The 18,772-nt window shown below is 46.3% G+C and overlaps 1 protein-coding gene across 5 annotated transcripts in view; it reads right to left on the minus strand.

Annotated features, from left to right (window-relative positions):
• Window positions 1-18,772, minus strand: part of LOC148517069 (phosphofurin acidic cluster sorting protein 2-like) — a 358,464-nt gene that overhangs the window by 33,015 nt on the left and 306,677 nt on the right. Inside the window, exon 27 of one of the 5 annotated variants that reach the window (XM_088479160.1) lies at window positions 1,680-2,319. The exons of the other annotated variants lie outside the window; for them this stretch is intronic. Coding sequence (XP_088335286.1) covers window positions 2,313-2,319 — 7 coding nt within the window. The 3' untranslated portion in view covers window positions 1,680-2,312. Of the gene's footprint in view, window positions 1-1,679; window positions 2,320-18,772 lie in introns of those variants that run through there. 5 annotated transcript variants of the gene reach the window in all.

Below are 18,772 nucleotides of genomic sequence, written 5' to 3' on the forward strand. Positions count from 1 at the left end.
TCCCAAACTGTGCGCCACGGCACCCTGGGGTGCCTTGGGACACTAGCAGGGGTGCCTCAGGTTGGTGGTCCAGCACCAAATAAAATTCTTTATGGTAAATGTAATATAAATGTGAGGACAAACAGAAGCACAAACCTGTCCCCATCACCTAACTGACCCTAAGCATAACAGGTAAGCACAATTTACTTCACTGTACTACTTAACTAAATTTTTTTCTGAATTTCTCAATAACAATCTTTTGGCTTAGGGGCACTGTGAAAACAATGCTGATACTCTAGGGAGCCGTGATTCAAAAAAGTTTGGGAACCTCTGGTCTAGGGGGTATGTTTACTAAACTATGGGTTTTTAGTTAAAGATGTTCCCCGTAGCAACCAATCAGATGCTACTTAACATTTATCTAGCACTTTATATAAGATAATAGCTAGAATCTGACTGGTTGCTAAGGGCAACAACTCCACTTCTAAAAACCAGCAAACTCGTAAAAATACCCCTGAGTATGGTGTTTCCAAGTGCCCCATTACAAGAGCCCTGCAATGTGGATACTACTCAAAACTCTAAACAATCCAGTGACATTATCTAGGCATCTACAGCACATTCTCTCCACACGTATGGCACTAAGGAGGCTGATTGTGTAATCCTAGTGTAGTGTATATGTAATAGATGGCGCCCCCAGTGTGTAGCAGCAGATACCGTAAACACCATCTTGTCTATAGTTTAAGACTATTCCATGCATTTATGAAAATTACTTACTTAGTTTAAAAAAAAAAAAAAGAAGAAAGTCTGTATGGCCTAGTCCTGGCATTTTATTATGGAGGAGATCCACTAAGCCTTGGAGAGTGACAAAGTAATCAGCTCCTGTCAGTCTACAGGCTGTGTTTGAAAAATGACTTTTAGGAGCTGATTGGTTGGTACTTTATCACTCTCCAAGGCTTAGTGCATCTCCCCCTATATCAATAAACAGGTTACCAATGTTTGTAGCAGTACATAAGCGCAAGGGAGGAACACAATCTTACATTGTGCTAATTACGTCTGCCATTACCGAAAGTACAGAGCAGCCCCGAAAGGACAAATAAAATCCATTAACTTTATGAACTAACTAAAGTCCTTAAAGATAGTTGAATCTGAAGAAAATCCAAACGGCACCTTAAGGTACTTGTATTCCTGTTTCATGGAACTATACTTATTCTTAACGCTTAGCATAGAGCATTAACTCAGGATGGATTCAAATCAGGACAGCCTGGAGATGGATTAAGGGTGAACCGGTCACAAGAACATTAGCAGGGACAAGCGCTTTGTAGGATATTACTAGAGATCACTGCTCGTATACGTAGTTCATTATGAGAGGTGACCAATTACACACTCTACTTGAAGGTTATGGCAGCGAGGGCATTGTTTATCTACTGTAGGTACTGAGGAGTAGGTGACTTACCTTTGGTAACAGAAGATACCATATGTAGTAACAACATGAAAATTAAGTTCTTCCTTTTTTTCTCTCTTCCTAAAGCGTTAGTCAGCTATAGGGGCCTATTTATCAAGCTTTTTTCATAAAATGATGTCGAAACTGCAGTTTCTGCATAATGTTATGGTTTGTGGCTATGTACTAATAAAGTAAAATAATTGTGAAGTCCGCTCAGCTTACTTGGAGTTCCAAAGTCCAAAAGATTTATTTGCACAAAGAAATACAAAGAGTATCGCCCATACAATGCGCATGTGCGGTTGGCACCAACACAATGCTTCAGTTATGAATGCACTGACATCCAAAGGTCACTGCAGTACAATGTATAAGTTCACATTCAAATAGTCCGTAGGGAATAAAATCATTGGGTACAGGCAGGGATCTGTGTATACTCGACGTTGGATAGGTCAGGACATTCTCCTTTATGTGTGCAGTCGGATCTTCATAAAGCCTGAGGGCCCCGCCGATGACTACCCCATGCTGGATTTCCTTTGTTCCTTGCTGGGTCAGGGCATATGTACAGAATTGATTTTGAGGTAAAGAGGGTGGAAAAGTCAAATGCAGCTATAGAGGAGGTGAGAGTCCTACAGGAGAAAGAGCAGGAAATTAAAGGTGACAAAGAGTCAGTGGGGCTTGAAAGATTAGGAGGAAATGAGGGACTTAATGTAGGACTGCTTATAAAGAGATAGGGCTGTAGGAGGAAGGAGTGAATTTGAAGTGGAGGAAGGCAGCAAAAAAGAGATTTCCCCAAGAGGTCCTCAGCTTTGTGGGAAATTTTTTTTTTTGAAGAAAGTGGGTCCAGATGGACTGCTAAGGTTGAGGAGGGGATCAGCACGTAATGATGATAGCTGAGGCGTTAGAATCTAGGGCAAAGAGGAAAAGGCATCTGGTGAAGAGGAGTGGGAGTTATCTAGGGGTCAGAAATTATTTATTATTTATTTATTAACAGTTGCTTATATAGCGCAGCATATTCCGTTGCGCTTTACAATTGTAAACATTAATAGAACAAAACTGGGTAATAACAGACAGATATAGAGGTAGGAAGGCCCTGCTCGCAAGCTTACAATCTATAGGGAAACAGGCATTGATACACAAGGATAGGTGCTATATATTGCATTTTGGTCCAACCAGAATGGGAATACATACACATTACAAATACAAATCCTGACAGCGGCTGGCCGACATGGCTGAAAATCCTGATCGTCCCCAGGTAAGTATCAACTAACCTAACCCCCCTAAGGGGTGCCTAATCCAAACCTTCCCCCCAGTGCCTAACCCTAACCCCCCCTTCCCCGACGCCTAACCCTAAGTCCCCCCTGGGGATGCCTAACCCTCCCTCCCCCTAGCCTAACCCTAACCTCCCAGGGGGATGCCTAACCCTAGGTCCCCCCGGGAGCCCTAAACCCCCCCCCATGGCTGTCTGCAGCGGCGCCCGGCATCCCTTCGATTGGGATGCCGGGCGCCGGTCTCCCGGCTTCGGTAAAATGACAGGCGTCTAAAATTAGAGGATGTGGATAAGGTTGGAGGGGTTACAGGTGCATATGGGAATGGAAGAGTTAGGGAGAGGAGCAGGGAGAGAATGTGATGGAGCAGGGTGTGGGGAATAGGAAAGAGGAAGAAGGGAGTGATATGCGAGTCCTGGGGGTAGATTTACTAAAGTTTCTAAAAATGAAAAGTGGAGGTGTTGGCCATAGCAACCAATCAATTTCTAGCTATTTCTCTACTGCATCCTAGAAAATGATAAGACAGAATCTGATTGGTTGCTAGGGGATACACCACCACTTCACTTTTAGAAGCTTTAGTAAATCTACTCCATGGTGAGGACAGAGAAGAATGACGATGGGGGCAGTTGTAAAGATGAGGGCATGCGGTAAGAGTAACTTCAAGTGTACCTAGAAGAATTGATGCTGTGTTGAAGGCAAAGGCTGGTCACACCAAATATTGATTTGATTTAGATTTGTCTTCTGTTCATTAACTTTGCATTTTGTTAATTGATAACCAAACTATTAACACTTCTATTTTTGAAAGCATTCTTACTTTGCACCATTTTTTTCCACACCGGTCTAAAACATTTGCACGGTATTGTACTTTAAAGTTTAACAAGTATAAAACATTGTACTTAATTGAAGCAACCTGTCTCACACGTGTAAATACTGTTTGCCATGACCAACACATGTTTTACTTCACTGGTGAGAAAAAAGCCTTTACATAGTCCCAAGTTTAGGACCATACATTCATCACAAAGCCACGGCCTGCCACCACGCAAACAGCAAGCTGAGGAAGATGATACACTAGTAAGGGAGTCTCCCCAGAGAAAACAAGTTAAACAATGTTTTTGTACATGGCCAATTTCCTTCCGCAGCCAGCCTAAATAAACTGCCAAGACAAAGAAGTTCAGGTAACATTGATATGGTCCATAATTGTTATTCTTACATAAAGGTTCTCTTTTACAGGACCCTCACACGTACCTCAGATACATGCAGCAGAGCATCATCCTGAACAGCAGCAAGATGCAGAAGACATTCTCCATTTTGTTGAGGAGGTGTATTTGCCACCTGCTCAAGATGGAAGGCCACGTCCCCAACAGCCTGTTACTCCACAAACTACGTCTGCTAAGCTGCACCTGTTCCTGAAATGCCCTTCAGCTATTTTGTAATTTTGCATTGTTCAAAAAATATAAGGAATTTGCAAGCAGCCCACATGCCCGCCTTCAGCTGGCACATGAGCCTGAAATCTATGGCATCCTCTCTCCTCACTAAACATAGAAGAGCAAATATTGTACACCACATTGACACCAGCCTAGTCCAAATGACCACTGCAATTAATACAGTAACATATGTGGACAGAGAACTGACCAACAATATAACCTCAATGGTCAAATGCAAAATGACCTTGTGACTCTGTGAAGACATCTGGAAAACATGCACTGTTCGGGTTCCCTGAAGACTGGAGTTAGGGAATACCGTTCTTGAATGTTCCCCACCTATGCCATATTAGCACAGACACATTTACAAGATGTATGAGTTGCTTTAGTTTTTTTTTAGGCCCAAATAGGCTGGTGGTCTGCAATTGGAGCAATCTAACCTCTTAATAAACCCAACAATTTGTATTCTTAGCATGTATAGTATAAAAACAGGACAGTCATTTGTAGTTTCTTGGTTTGATAATGTTGTTTTTTAGGAATTTTCCTGTGAATTGTTGCCTATAATAAAATCCCCAAAGAACACTGAAAAGCGTCAATTGCTGCTTCATAAATTTCCTCCATAGGGCGGTATTCAATTAGTTTCGCACCCACGGTAAAGTTTCGCCTGCCGGACTTTTCGCCTATATCTCGTATTTTAGCAGCGGAAACTTATTGTGCGCGTACCTATTCGCCCTATTCAATTCGAAAAGACGCGAAGACGGCGATACACGAAGTCAGAACAGGCGAAAAGTGGTGTCAGAAAAGTGGAAATCAGCCAGAACCCCCAAAAAGATGCAGAAACATTGGGGATCAATGTAGTAGTGCCCGATTAGCCCTAATACAACTGTTTGGGGTACTTAAGTTCGCACAATTGCCTCTAATTAACGTCTTTGCACAAGTGGTTTATAGCATAAAGCAGTATTTTTGGGAAAAAATAAGTAGTCCTGGCAAATTTGGGGTACCTGAAAATGGGAGCTAGCATCTGTCTCTAAAGTGTAGTCTTAATAAAAGTGAAATTCATCCCTCAAAAAAGCACCTGCAACCCCAAAAACACTTGACCCCTTCTTAGTGCATCCCCAGAACCTTAGTTTGCGAACTTGTACCCCCACTTTGTGCTTTTTTGTCCCAAAATTCAAAGAAATTTTTTGGGGTGTTCCTCACTTTTTTTTAGGAATTTTTTACGCAGTTGTCCTTTGGGGGCTGTCCTAAGGGTTCTGAGTGGTTTCCCCAACTTTGCACCCCTAAATAAAAATTTGCACATCTTTTCTCCTGCTATTCAGAGGCGAATCTTTTTCGCCCATTACATTGCATTGACTTTCCGAGGACGCGATAAGCGGATGGAATTGGATACGGAAATAAGTTTCCGACTGTCGAAAAGTCAAAAATCGGCAATACTTTTTTGCGGATCTCAGCTTTTCGCTTCTAATTGAATACGGACCTAAGCTTTATTGTGATCCTTTGAAATTCTATTTTAGCAGCCTCAAGTGACGATATATATTTGCACCTGTATTTAGCAGAAAAAGGAATATTTTGAAATACTATGTAATACAATCTGTAATAAATATCAAATAAGTAATTAAGCTCATATTCATTATGCTATTTGATTTTCACAGTCACTGACGCTTTCAATTTATCAGCAATCTTGCCAAAATCCAACTGGTTCTGTAAGATCAGAGCCTATTATATAACCCCTTTGATCTATTATCTTTTCTTACATTCACGTAGCCCCCTGAGGGTTCTGAGAAGCCTCTATTATCCCTGTTCCTTTATTTTTTTCTACATTTTTATTGAAGTGGCAGCAAAATACAGAAACATAAATGACATTCTCAGAAACAATATGAATTTCAAAAGGTGAGCAATTCAGAGAGTCTTTTTGTTACAGCAGATATATCTCAAAAACAATGCGAGTCAGAAAGTTCAGAAGCTATTAGATGAACATACAGCAGTGACGTGCGGTGAGGTAAATGGCTGGGGAGGCACTGGCAATTTTCAGAGCCAGATTTACAGATACATATATGAACCCCAGGGTTCATGTGGGCATTATACAAAGGTACAGCAGTATATAGTGCTGGAATGGAAATTTGGTGAGTTTTGATCAGGGATATGCGGAAAAAGTAGACAGAGGAGGCAGTGCCTCACCTGCCATACACTTTTCACTCCAGAGTTTTGACTATAAAAATAATTAGAATACAAAGATGATATTTATAATATTTTCTTTAAAATGTTCTTATAATTTTTAAAGTAAAAACTGTAGAATATACCCAAGTATGACAGGAAAGGCTCTGCCTCATCTGACCGCACGTCACTGACATACAATATCTGTTCCCTTACTTTCCAAACAAAGGTTTCTATACAATATTGTTTACCAATCTTATTGATTACAGGAAAAGAAAATCTCTTGAGATATATATATATATTATACACACACATAAGGGTGGTTCAATAAATAAGGTAACAAGACTTTTCATTGCATAAATTTATTCAACTCGTATATATTATATACGTAACAATAGTAAGGCCTTGGTACAGATTATTTTTCCACATAGTCCCCATACTTGTCTAAGCATTCATTCCAACAGTACACTAATATCGCTTTTATACATAAATTCCGGGTCTGACCCGGAGGTTGGAACAGGGGGCTCGATTCAGACCCGCTCGCACGCAGCAAAAGTATGCAAATCCGTGATCACACGGCAAAGCATTGAGCACGCCCACTATGTCTTGGCGTGCGATCGCAGTGTGTATGCAGACAAACCACCAGCCTGTCTTAAGACGCCCACTTATGCATGTCATCTCCAGGACGTGTATGCAACCATCGGTAACATCGAGTACCATCGGGAGCGAACGCAGCACTTGTGGTTGACCATAACCTACCGCAAGCACTGCGAGTGCTTCAGTGTGTAAAACAACTGCCACAGTGCGCCGGACACCGGCTACCACTTACCAGGTCCAGCAGCACTGGAATCTCCGTCGGCAGCAGGCAGCGGGCAGGGAGTTCCCAGTGCCTGCTTCTGTGACGTCCGCTCCGGGGCCCCCTCACGCTGGCTGGAAGTGCGGGCGGCCGCGGCTCTCCTAGGAGCGCGCGCCGACCTGCAAGGGCATTTAAAGTGACAGGCGCGCCAAAGGTGAAGTCACGTTTGGGGTGAGAATTTGAACTTACTCTACTTAAGGAAGTCTCTGGCACCAGACAGGTGCCAGAGTATAGGTTCCATACTATACTCCAGAGTTCCAAAGTACTTACCTGTATCCTGATCTTGACCTTGGCTTGTTTGTGACTCCGAATTCGTCTGACTCCTTGTACTGCTTCTGATATCTGGTTCTGACCCCTGCTACTCCCTGTGACCCGTTTACGTCTGCTCCCTGGTACCGTCTCGTCTATTGGTTTTGACCCGGGCCTGTTGACTACGTTTATAGGGGAACCTAACCTGAGGGCCGCAACCTGTGTGTCGGACGCAGCAAAGTCCATACCTTCTTGCGAGGGTCCCTGGTGAATACCGCCAGCACATTAGGCTCCGCGCCTCAGGCATAGGTCTAGCCATTTCCCTGAATATGGGACCATCCACAATGCTTCCGAGAGTTGCGACAACAACCATATGACATGTACTATGACGCTGCGTCTTAATTATGCACACCTCTGAAACGGCGTTAAGACGCTCAAGCACGCCTGCGTTCTCACCACTCTCCCGTTTCCAGCGACCAACCCCTGTCACCTCCCACAAACGGCTTCTCCTGTCACTCAATCTAGCGAGGTGGCTATGCGCAGCGAGCGAGCGCTTCTCAATCACATGGAATGGTTCACACACGCGCACTGCGTACGCATGCGCAGAATGCAAACATCGGCAGACTGTGTGCGAACGCATACTAGCGAGCGGGTCTGAATCAAGCCCAGGGTTCCAAACCGGATCAGACCCGGAATTTAGCCGGCGCCGACCCAGGATATTCCCGGGTCGGTGCCATTCACACCAGAGCCGGGTCTGCAGTGACCCGGCTCTTCCGACGTGGAAGTGGACGCTTGGAGATAACGTCATCTCCAAGTGCCACTGAAGCCGGCCAATAGGCAGGCATGCAGCGCACTCCAGGTCATCGTGACCCGGATCTCGCAGTTTACACTGCAGGGTTTCACAGATCATTCCCGTGTTAAACCCTGCAAGTAACCTGGGTTGAATTGCTAGGTCACTCCACCCTGGAATTCAACCCTGTCCCCTTTTACACCAAGGAGCTACCCGGGTTAACCCTGCAATAAACCGGCTTTTAGCTCTGGTGTAAGAGAGGTATAAGGTATCTATCCCGGCATAGAATAAATCAGTGTCAAGCACATGAAGCCAGGACATGAAGGCTTGTTGAACCTCATCGTTGGTTTGCGAATCGCCTTCCACCCAGGTGCTTCTTCGACGGTCCAAAGAGATGGAAATCACTCGGTGCCAGGTAAGGTCTGTAGGGAAGATGGTCCAGTACCTCCCAATGGTAGCGACGTATCAACTCACATGTGCAGTTGGCAGAGTGTGGCCTGGCATTATCATGCAGCAATACGATGCTTGTTCGCAGCAACCCTGGTCGCTTTACAATGAATTGCCCTCCGCAACCCGCTCAATGTGTCACAATAGCAGTCAGCATTCACAGTATTTCCCTTGGTGTGGAAGTCAACAAGAAGCACGCCCCTTGCGATCCCAAAACACGGTCGCCATGACCACCTTTGCTGATGGAGTTGTTTTGGATTTCTTTGAAGATGCATGTTTCCATGTCATGGGTCCTTGCTTCATCTCCGGTGTCACACAATGCACTCACATTTCATTGTCTGTAACAATACTCTGCAGGAACTGCACTTCCTCCTCATGGTACTGCTCAAAGTGCACAAAAGACAATCCCATCCTACTGGTTTTGTGAATGTCTGTGGGTTGCTTCGGTACCCAGGGTGAACACTTTTTCCTGTATCTCAGTTGCTCGTGGACGATGTTGTGCACAGTACACAATGAGATGTTCAGTCTGTCAGTAATATCACTAACTCCAATGCGTCTGTCCTCCCGAATTAGACCTTCAAATTGTGATCTGTGGTGGACATTTTTGGCTGGCTTGATCACTGCTCATCTTGAACGTCTGTCCTGCCGTTATCCACCAAACCCAAAACTGTTTGCGTGACAGGACGTTGATGAATTTCAGTTGCTGATGTGCCCTTTTGTCGCAAAAATCTGATCACACTATGGACCTCAATATTTGACCATGTTTCTGCAAGCCCAGCTGCCTTACAACTGATGTTGAGACAGTCTAATGGCCACGTTTAATGGTCGTGAGGGGAAGCAGTGGTCTACCCAGGGACGGTTCTAGGGGTGGGCTAACAGGGCCGTCGCCCGGAGTGCCGACCCCGCAAGGGCACCGCCAAGTCCCCCATATAAGAAAAAAAAAAAGAAATATTGGAGGCTGCAGCCCGAATTAGCCGCAGCCCGCTACTCATGACCCAACTGTGCTGGCCCGAGGAGCGCAGGCTTGGTGTCCTTATCCATTAAACAGCCTGCCTCAGACCAGTGTAATCGATTGCTGCACTACTGCTCTTGTGAGGTTTGCCGGGAGGTTGGAGAGAAGCCCTCAGCAGGTAACACTTTGGAGGGGGGAGCCCATGTACTGTAAGGAGTGAGTGCAGACATTTCTGCTGATCTTAGAGCTTCTACGGTGATCAATGCATGATATGGAGGATCCTTTATCCTGACAGCTGAGTAGCTGGCTGCAGCATTAGCCAAGCCTGGCAGCTTCCTGCTACTAACACTGTATTATTAGTAGCCGGCTCTCCCCACACATCAGTCAGGGTGGCAGTATGGCTTATTGGGGCTGTTAGCACATGATGGCATCTGTATCACTGACTCTTGGAATCATACAAGAGGACTGTATGCTTTTATGTATGTAAGGAGGACTGTATGTATGACTTATGTAAGGAGGTCTGTATGTAAGTAAGGAGAACTGTAAGTATGGAGGACTATGTATGTAAGTAAGGCGGACTGTATGTATGACTTATGTAAGTAAGGAGAACTGTATGTATGGAGGACTATATGTAAGTTAGGAGGACTGTACGTAGTATGTATGTAAGGACTGTATGTAGTATGTAAGGAGGACTGTATGTAGTATGTATGTAAGGAGGACTGTATGTAGTATGTATGTAAGGAGAACAGTATGGATGGAGGACTATGTATGTAAGGAGGACTGTATGTAGTATGTATGTATGTAAGGAGGACTGTATGTAGTATGTATGTAAGTAAGGAGGACTGTATGTAGCATGTATGTAAGGAGGACTGTATGTAGTATGTATGTAAGGAGGACTGTATGTAGTATGTATACAAGTAAGGAGGACTGTATGTATGGAGGACTATGTATGTAAGGAGGACTGTATGTAGTATGTATGTAAGGAGAACTATGTAGTATGTATGTAAGTAAGGAGGACTGTATGTTGTATGTATGTAAGTAAGGAGGAATATGTAGTATGTATGTAAGGAGGACTGCATGTATGGAGGACTATGTATGTAAGGAGGACTGTATGTAGTATGTAAGGAGAACTGTATGTAGTCTGTATGTAAGGAGAACTATGTAGTATGTATGTAAGTAAGGAGGACTGTATGTTGTATGTATGTAAGTAAGGAGGCATATGTAGTATGTATGTAAGGAGGACTGCATGTATGGAGGACTATGTATGTAAGGAGGACTGTATGCAGTATGTATAAGTAAGGAGGACGGTATGTATGTAAGTAATAAAGAGGACTGTGTATGTATATATATATATATATATATATATATATAAGGAGGACTGTATGTAAGTTTCACCCCGCCACTCCAGGAGGAGCCCTCGCTGGTCCGGCATACAGTAGGGCAACAGCATGTGCTCCCGCTTGTACTTCGTGGAGGTGGTGATGGTATTTGGGTTTTGCTGCTGGTCTATGTCTACTACACTAACAGCGGCGAGCCCAAGGCTGACAACCCCAGCGGCCCGGCCACCGCCACTGCACCAGCCCTGCAGCACAGACCGAGGCTCAGGCACAATGACGCCGCCGGACCATACACCTGCCTTCCCCAGCTCAAGGGCATCGAGGCAAGTACCACTGCGGGCAGCAAGCTCCCCAGTGCACAAAACCCCTTCACATGAGAAGCAGGCTCCTCCACATACACAGGTACCACTTGCTTATGGAGGCAGATTCCACAACATACCCAGGTATCCCTTACCACTGAGGCAGCAGGCTCAGCAACATAATTCTATAGCTCTTGCCACTGGGGCAGCAAGCTCTGCAGCATAACCCCCATAGGCCTTACCAATGGGGGCAACAGGCTCTGCAACATACCCATTAGAGACACAGGCTCTGCAACATGTGCCTCTCATCCACACCAGGTGCCACTCGCTAATGGAGGCAGGCTCAGCAACATTCCCAGGCAGGTACCCCTTCCCGCTGAGAGGCATCCTTATACACCTGTAGCCCTTACCACTGGGGGTAACATAACCGAGGTACACCTTACTACTGAGGCAGTAGGCTCCTCCACTTACCCAGGTACCACTCGCCACTGGAGGCAGGCTTCACCACCTACCTCTATACCGTTTTACTGGTTGCAGACTCCTCCACATTCCCACATACCACTCACCACTAGAGACAGGCTCCTACACATACCCAGGTACCACTCACCACTAGAGACAGGCTCCTACACATACCCAGGTACCACTTACCAATAGAGACAGGCTGCTACACGTACCCAGGTACCACTTACCAATAGAGACAGGCTCCTTCACATACCCAGGTACCACTTACCAATAGAGACTGACACTGACTACCGAAGGCAGTCTCATTTACATACCCATATACTACTGAAGAGCAGCTCCTACAATGTATTATAAAGGGCATTACTGCGTGTGGCATAATGTGTTATAAAGGGCTTTACTGTCCAGCACCTCAGTAAGTGCTGGGCACGCCACAACAGTGTGATGAATTGTGGCCACCACCCCGATTGGTCACGCCGGCTACCGTCTCTAAAAGCTTTTATTTAAGGAAGGGGGGGCGCAACTGGGAACTTTTGCTCTGAGCTCCACAATGTCTAGAACCGGACCTGGGTCTACCTGCTCTGACCTGGCGGGAAATTGGAATGAAATAGAGAACATTACACATGTGAGAGGTCTTGTTACCTTACTTATTGAACCACCCTCGTACATATGAGTGGGGTAAGATGAGCCAGTGCATAAATGTATCCACCCCCTATATAGAGGCAACTGTGCACATTTGTTGTCATGGCTGTGATGGAGAGCAGCACATGGTATAGTGGTATGGGGTTTTTTTTTCCCAAGAAAGGTATTTTGCTTGTCATTTTCTAAATGTCAGATATAATGACTTATGTCAAAGCAAATGTGTCCATGTCTAAAAATATAGATCATACATGTTATGATTTTATACATTGGTAAATCACCGTGAATCATTTAGCTAAAGATTAGCCTGAATTACTAACAGGCTTGCCTACCCTCCCGATTTGGTCGGGAGCCTCCCGAATATCGGGTGCCGCTCCCGACCCCCCGGAAAGGCAGACAAGCCTCCCGGCTGCCGCCTGCCCCCCGCACAACTACTTGAAACCCCCGCAGCGGGGATGCCCGATGACGCAATTCGCGCTGAATCGAGTTATCGTGGCTCCGCCCCCCGCTTCACAATGCCTTTATTTTTGGCATTATGAAGAGGGGGCGGGGCCACGATGACGCGTTCGTGCGCTCACGCCCCTGGCCCCGCCCCCAAAACGTCGTCATAGCCGGCCATGCCTCCCCCTCTATGCTTGCATTCAGCTCCCTCCCGGAAGGTATGATTACTAAGCTGGGCAGCTTTTTTTCCAAAATGGTGGCTGTGGGGCAAAATAAGCCAAATGCAGGGGGTAAATTGAGCCAGTGGTTCAACTTACGCCATCATGAAGCACTGAAGTTCAGTCTGTGATTAAGTTCATCATGCCCCACACATGCATGTGCTTCACCACACTGCATACATGTCTGCAGATAACATTCTACCCTTACCCAATAGTCCACAACCCAGGGGACAAACAAAGTGAAAACGTGTGAAGACAAGAATCCTAACGGATACACGTGAAGGTCAGAAGAAAAAAAAAAAAAGGAAAACAAATAAAAAGGGACTAAAGTAGCACAAATGGTGGCAGCAGGCACAACCATATGATCTTGTACATATAGTGCAAGTTAATATCACAATAATCTTACATGGTACAGACATTGTTATATACAGTACAGAGTACAGCAATTGCCAACCGAGTGTAGTAGGAATTTTGAATGATGCATTATAGCCAACATTGTCTGGTTCTGTTTGATCATTTAAACTATCAGACAAATAGCCATTGCTAAATACTCTGGCTGAATGGCCTGTATATAATGTCAAAATAGACTGAAGAAACCTATCTTTATAGCCAAATGTAACCAGACATCTCTTCCCCTAATGGAGCCTACAGTACTGAATGCTTCATCTGTGTGCCCAGATAAAGTAATTCCATCCTGATATTGATCGTATGCTGGGCAGATATCTGACAGATAATTGTAGAGTGTATGCCCAGCATTAGAATTATTTGATGCATGTCTCCCCATTACACATCCAATTCCATCAAACTTAGGGCCTGATTCAGACCCACTCGCGAGCGGCTGCGCGAGACCCGGCGAGCGAAGGAGAATCTCGCACCAAAGGGGGCGTGCTGTCGATGGTGAGTGACAGCACGCCCCCTTTGGTGGGCGTGCCGGGGGCGTGGCTGCCAGAAGGAGGCGTTCCCATGGGAACGCCTACCGTCTGAGTCTGGCCCCACTGACATCAGTAGTGATGTCAGTGGGAGTGATTTTGGCTCTGATAGCTTTCATGCACTGGGTCCACTCTCCCTATAACCCCGCCCCCAAGCCAGAGGCACCGGAAGAGGAAAGAAAGAGAGAGAAGACTGGAACACTCAAGAACCATGCTCACAGAGGAGACTGGAAACCGGTGACCAGTAACACAGCCCATATGAAGCCAGATGCATCAGGGCGGGCGCCCTGTGGACCCTATGAACTTCGTAGATACAGAGATAACAAAGGTAAGTTCTTACCATATCTCTTGTTTTCTACTTCAGGGTCCATAGGGGGTCCACAGGGTTGACCTTGGGGATGTCCCAAAGCAGTCCTTATAAGGGTGGGGACGCTCATATGCTGAGAGGAGAATCCATCGCCCAAAGGAAGCATCCTGAGAGGCAAAGGGAACCAATGCATAGAACCTTAAAAAGGTGTTGACAAAAGACCACGTGGCCACCTAGCAAGGCAGAACAGCTGAGGCGCCACAGCGAGCTACACCTCGAGAGACCCACAGCCCGAGTAGAAAGATTACCAACCAAAACAGAAAGGCCTAGCCTATGTGTAGGCCCCTGAGATAGTCATACGAAGTCATCTAGCCAATGTCAATTTATTGACCAGCCTTCCTTTCCTGTGAAATCCAAAGACCACAACTAAAGGAGTCTGATTTCCTGAAGGAACGTGAACGGATCACATAAATCCGGAGAGGCTGGACCCCAGTCAGAGGCCACACCAGCCGAGAGGACTGGTGACTGAAATGTCAGTAACATAAGTTCCGGAATAATATGGAACTTAAAAACCACTGTAGGAAGAGACACAGGGCGAGTGCAACTCACAACCCTGACACGATGGACTAACCAGAAGAGGGAGCCACCTGAGAATGCTCCCAATTCCGACACTCTCCTGGCAGATGCAAACGCCATAAGAGAGAGAGCCTAAGCAATAGACCAAGTAATGGCCATCACAGCCAGTGGTTCAACTGAATGTCCCAGGAGGGCACTAATAACCACTACTAAATCCCAGAACCTAGGGGGGAGAAAGGGAGGCACAATCCAGAAAACACCCTGAAGGATGAACCGGATACCAGAGAGTGGAGCAATTCCACATCCGAACCACACTGACAGTGTAGAGATCCGTACTGTCAGGAAGGCCAGGCGGAGGGTGAGACCCAAGCCAGCTGGAAGGAATGCCAGAATTTCTGGAAATCCTAAACACCGGAGGATCGAAGCGACAGGTATGATACCATAAGAATTATGTATGCCACCGTCTGTGGTAGATCCCAGCAAAGCTGGTCTATGTATGTGCTCTAAACATCCCAATGATGACAGAGCCAGAGAAGCCTTAGGACTAGAGTAGGGACATAGTCAAAGACAAACGATCCAGGTCCAGGGCAAAGCAAGGACCCTGAGACAACAGGTCCGGATAATGAAGCAGCAGGAATGGAGTATCGATGGGGAGACTCCGAAAATCTAAGTACCCGTGATATCTGGGGCAATCAGGAGCCACCAGCAGGACAGCACCTCCATCTCGATTGAAAAACTTCCAAAGATCTTGAGGAATAAGGGAGACCGGAGGAAACAGGTACACAAAGTGGAAGGACCACTTCACTGACAATGCGTCACCGAAGGTTGCTTCAGTACCTCAAGAGCTGGACTCTAACACCGATAGTGTGTGATAGAGTCAGAAGGCCATGAGGACCCCCTCTGCTCACTAGGAGTTGAAACCTCTCTTGGAGAAGAGACCAATCCCCAGGATGCACGTCGTGACGGCTGAGGAAGTCCGCTTCCCAATGGAGAACTCCCGGAATGAACACTGCAGAGATGGCCGGGAGGAGACTCTGGGACTATGTCAGAATGTGTGATACTCCCGTCATTGCTACCCAATGAACAGTGTCTCCTAGATGTAAGCAACTGTTGTGACACTGTCGGACTGAACCGTTTCAGGTTCACCCTGAAGCCTGTGTTAGGCCAGAGCGAGGGCCCAAGACAGCTTAAAATTCCAACAAGTTAATTGGCAGGGTGGAAGCGACAGACATCCAACAGCCCCGAAAGGAGTGTGGACCGGTCACAGCACCTCAGAGACTGGCGTCCGTAGTAAGGGTTACCCTAGATGAGGTGGCTTATAACCACCCAGATAGAGACAGACACATCTCCAGAGAGAATCTCTCTACACAGTGATCCGATGGAGAAAACCGTTCCATCTGGAGAGGATCAGTCTTTGCAAAGGCCTGGAATGGAACTCAGCATATACTACCCTTCTGAAGGTAGACATCCTGGATTCCAGAACCCACCTGACAGAGTGTATAGACACTTGTCAACAGTGGAGACATCTGCACGCTCGTAGTTAAAGAGTGGAGATCTTGTCTGAAGTTAGAAAAAAATTCTCAGCTTCTGAGAATCCAGCAGGGCTCCCAGATGAATTATATCCTGTGAGGAATTCAGGGAGGACTTTTTCCCAGTTGATTAACCCTTAGTGCTAGTGAAGGGAAGCAATGAATAACTGGAAATGCCTTCCAAGAATGCTGGTGATCCTGTAAAGAACAGGAGGTCGCCCGGATACAGGAGCAGTCGGATACCCTGAACAGGTGGACTGTCATAAAAGCCATAAATCTGGTAAACCCCGGTGGGGCTGTGGACAGTCCAAAGGGCAGAACCAAAAAACTGGAAGAGTTGCTGTGGCACAGCAAACCTGAGCCATCATTGATGAGAGGGCTCTATAGGTACCTGTAGGTACGCGTCCTGAATAACCAGAGATACCATAAAGTCCCCAGGATCCATAGCTTGGATGATGGAGCGTAGGGGTTCCCTCCTGAACCTAGGCACCTTTAGGAATTGGTTCAGGAATTTCAGATAGGAGGATAGGCCAATGAGGACCCTTCGGCCTCTGCACCAAAAAGAAAGGTAGAATAACCAGTCCCTCGCTGAGATAGTGGGGCTGGCAAAATTACCCCTGCTTATCGCAAGGACTGTACAGCTTTCTGGACTTGCAAGGCCTTGTTCGGGTCTGAAGAAAGGCCTGTGCAGCAAAATATGTGGGGAGGCCATCTGAGCAATGAGAGGGCGCACCCATGAGAGACTTCACCTCTTACCCAAGTGTCCGTGGTGACTTGACACCAGCACTGGGCGAACTGAGAAAGTCGGAATCTCACTCTGGGATCCCCCAGATGAAGACCTGTCCCATCAGGCTGAAGGTTCGTCCTTCAGTTTTAGAAGCAGGGCGTCTGGATGACCAGGTCTGCTCGGTACCGGGTATGGCGGCCCTCGTGGAGACCGACAGCCTAGGAATAGACTGGCCTTTAGGCTGTCCCTGAGGACAAAAAGACTCAACAGATGCACTCATATAGTACCTCTGTTATTTTGATTTAACCATCTGTGCTCAAGCCTGGATATCACTAAAACCAGGACTGTTAGTGTGCCTTGAGGACCGAGGTTGGGAATCACTGCCATAGAACTTGCTATTTTTATGGTATACTCTATTTTTTAAAAAAATATATAAAACTTTTTTTTTTAAGAAAATTGTTTTGGATAAGTTTCAAATAGATATTCTTGACCTAATTCAATCATTATGAAAAAAAACCCGACAATTTCTGAGCGTTTTTTGGGGGAAAAAATGTGTCAGTTAAGTGGTTAAAAACCCTGGCAGGGAGCGGTAGTCTGTGTCACAGGGGTAATTGCAAGAACTGCGAGACACCCTGAGAGGGAAGGGTAGCATGCTGAAGCAACCCAAAGTGGGTTGCAACTAAGGGGGCCGCCAGGCGATCCGCAAGAGAGGTCAGTGTCCAGAGAAACAAACTGCCCCAGGGGGATTTTGTAAGGAGCCTGGCACCTCATACATAACCCTTTCCGAGTCAAATACTCCGCATTCACACCTGCAGCACATGACATGCAGGATAGCAAGAATGGGTGCAGTATCGTGCTGTATTCCCTAGTCAGACACATCTGACTAACACGCCATCGTGGAAAATCAAGCAGCGCTATACTGGTACTGACTAACGCTAAGATTAACTGCAGGTACCCATTATCAGCGTATGCAAAACACAGTTCCATCTAAAATATGGCAACGTGCAGCACGCAACAGTATGTACAAAACCTCACAAATATTGACAAGTATATATATGTGAGGTCTCAGAACCACCCTAGGTACACCTGTATCCGGGCAGATTGTAAAGAAAAGGGATAGATATACACTGACAGGTGAGAGAAAAAACAGACAGCCAGCGCTAGCATAAGTCAGCACTAGCATAAGTCACATACAATGCGGAAATATATATACATGACATACAGTATAATATACTGCAAAATGTCGCTACATTCAACTGCCCAGATTCAGTGTCTGAGAAGGCTATAATGCTGTGTACACTGACCTGATGGTGAGGTACGCAGGGGAACTGGACCACCATCTCCTGAGATCTGCTGCTGCACCACAGAAGTAAATGGCCGCCTGGAGACCTCAGAAGAAGCGTGGCCTGCGGATGAATTCAGCTCAGCGACGCCAGACTATAGACACTGAAAGGTGCGCTGAGCTGAGGGGAGGAGCCGCTACAACAGAGACCTGAGGCATCGGACTGCATATTAAATGCGCGGATCACCACAAGCGGTGACCCGCGACCTTACCTGTTCCCCGTCGATCCGGCAGCAGTCCTGGGCGCCCGCAGAGTCCGGCTAGTACAGATTCTGGGGTCCCGCTGAGATCCCCAGATCTGTACTGGCGTCTCAACGCCGGCGGGGTGACTGAGCGGCAGCTTGGACGTCCTAAGGACAGTCCGACGCTGCCGCTCTGAAGAGTCAAAGTAAAATAAAAAAAACCTTTAACTCATAGAATA

The sequence above is a fragment of the Taudactylus pleione genome, unplaced genomic scaffold (genome assembly GCF_031769625.1).
Source record: "Taudactylus pleione unplaced genomic scaffold, aTauple2 ptg000227l, whole genome shotgun sequence".
NCBI lineage: Eukaryota > Metazoa > Chordata > Amphibia > Anura > Myobatrachidae > Taudactylus > Taudactylus pleione.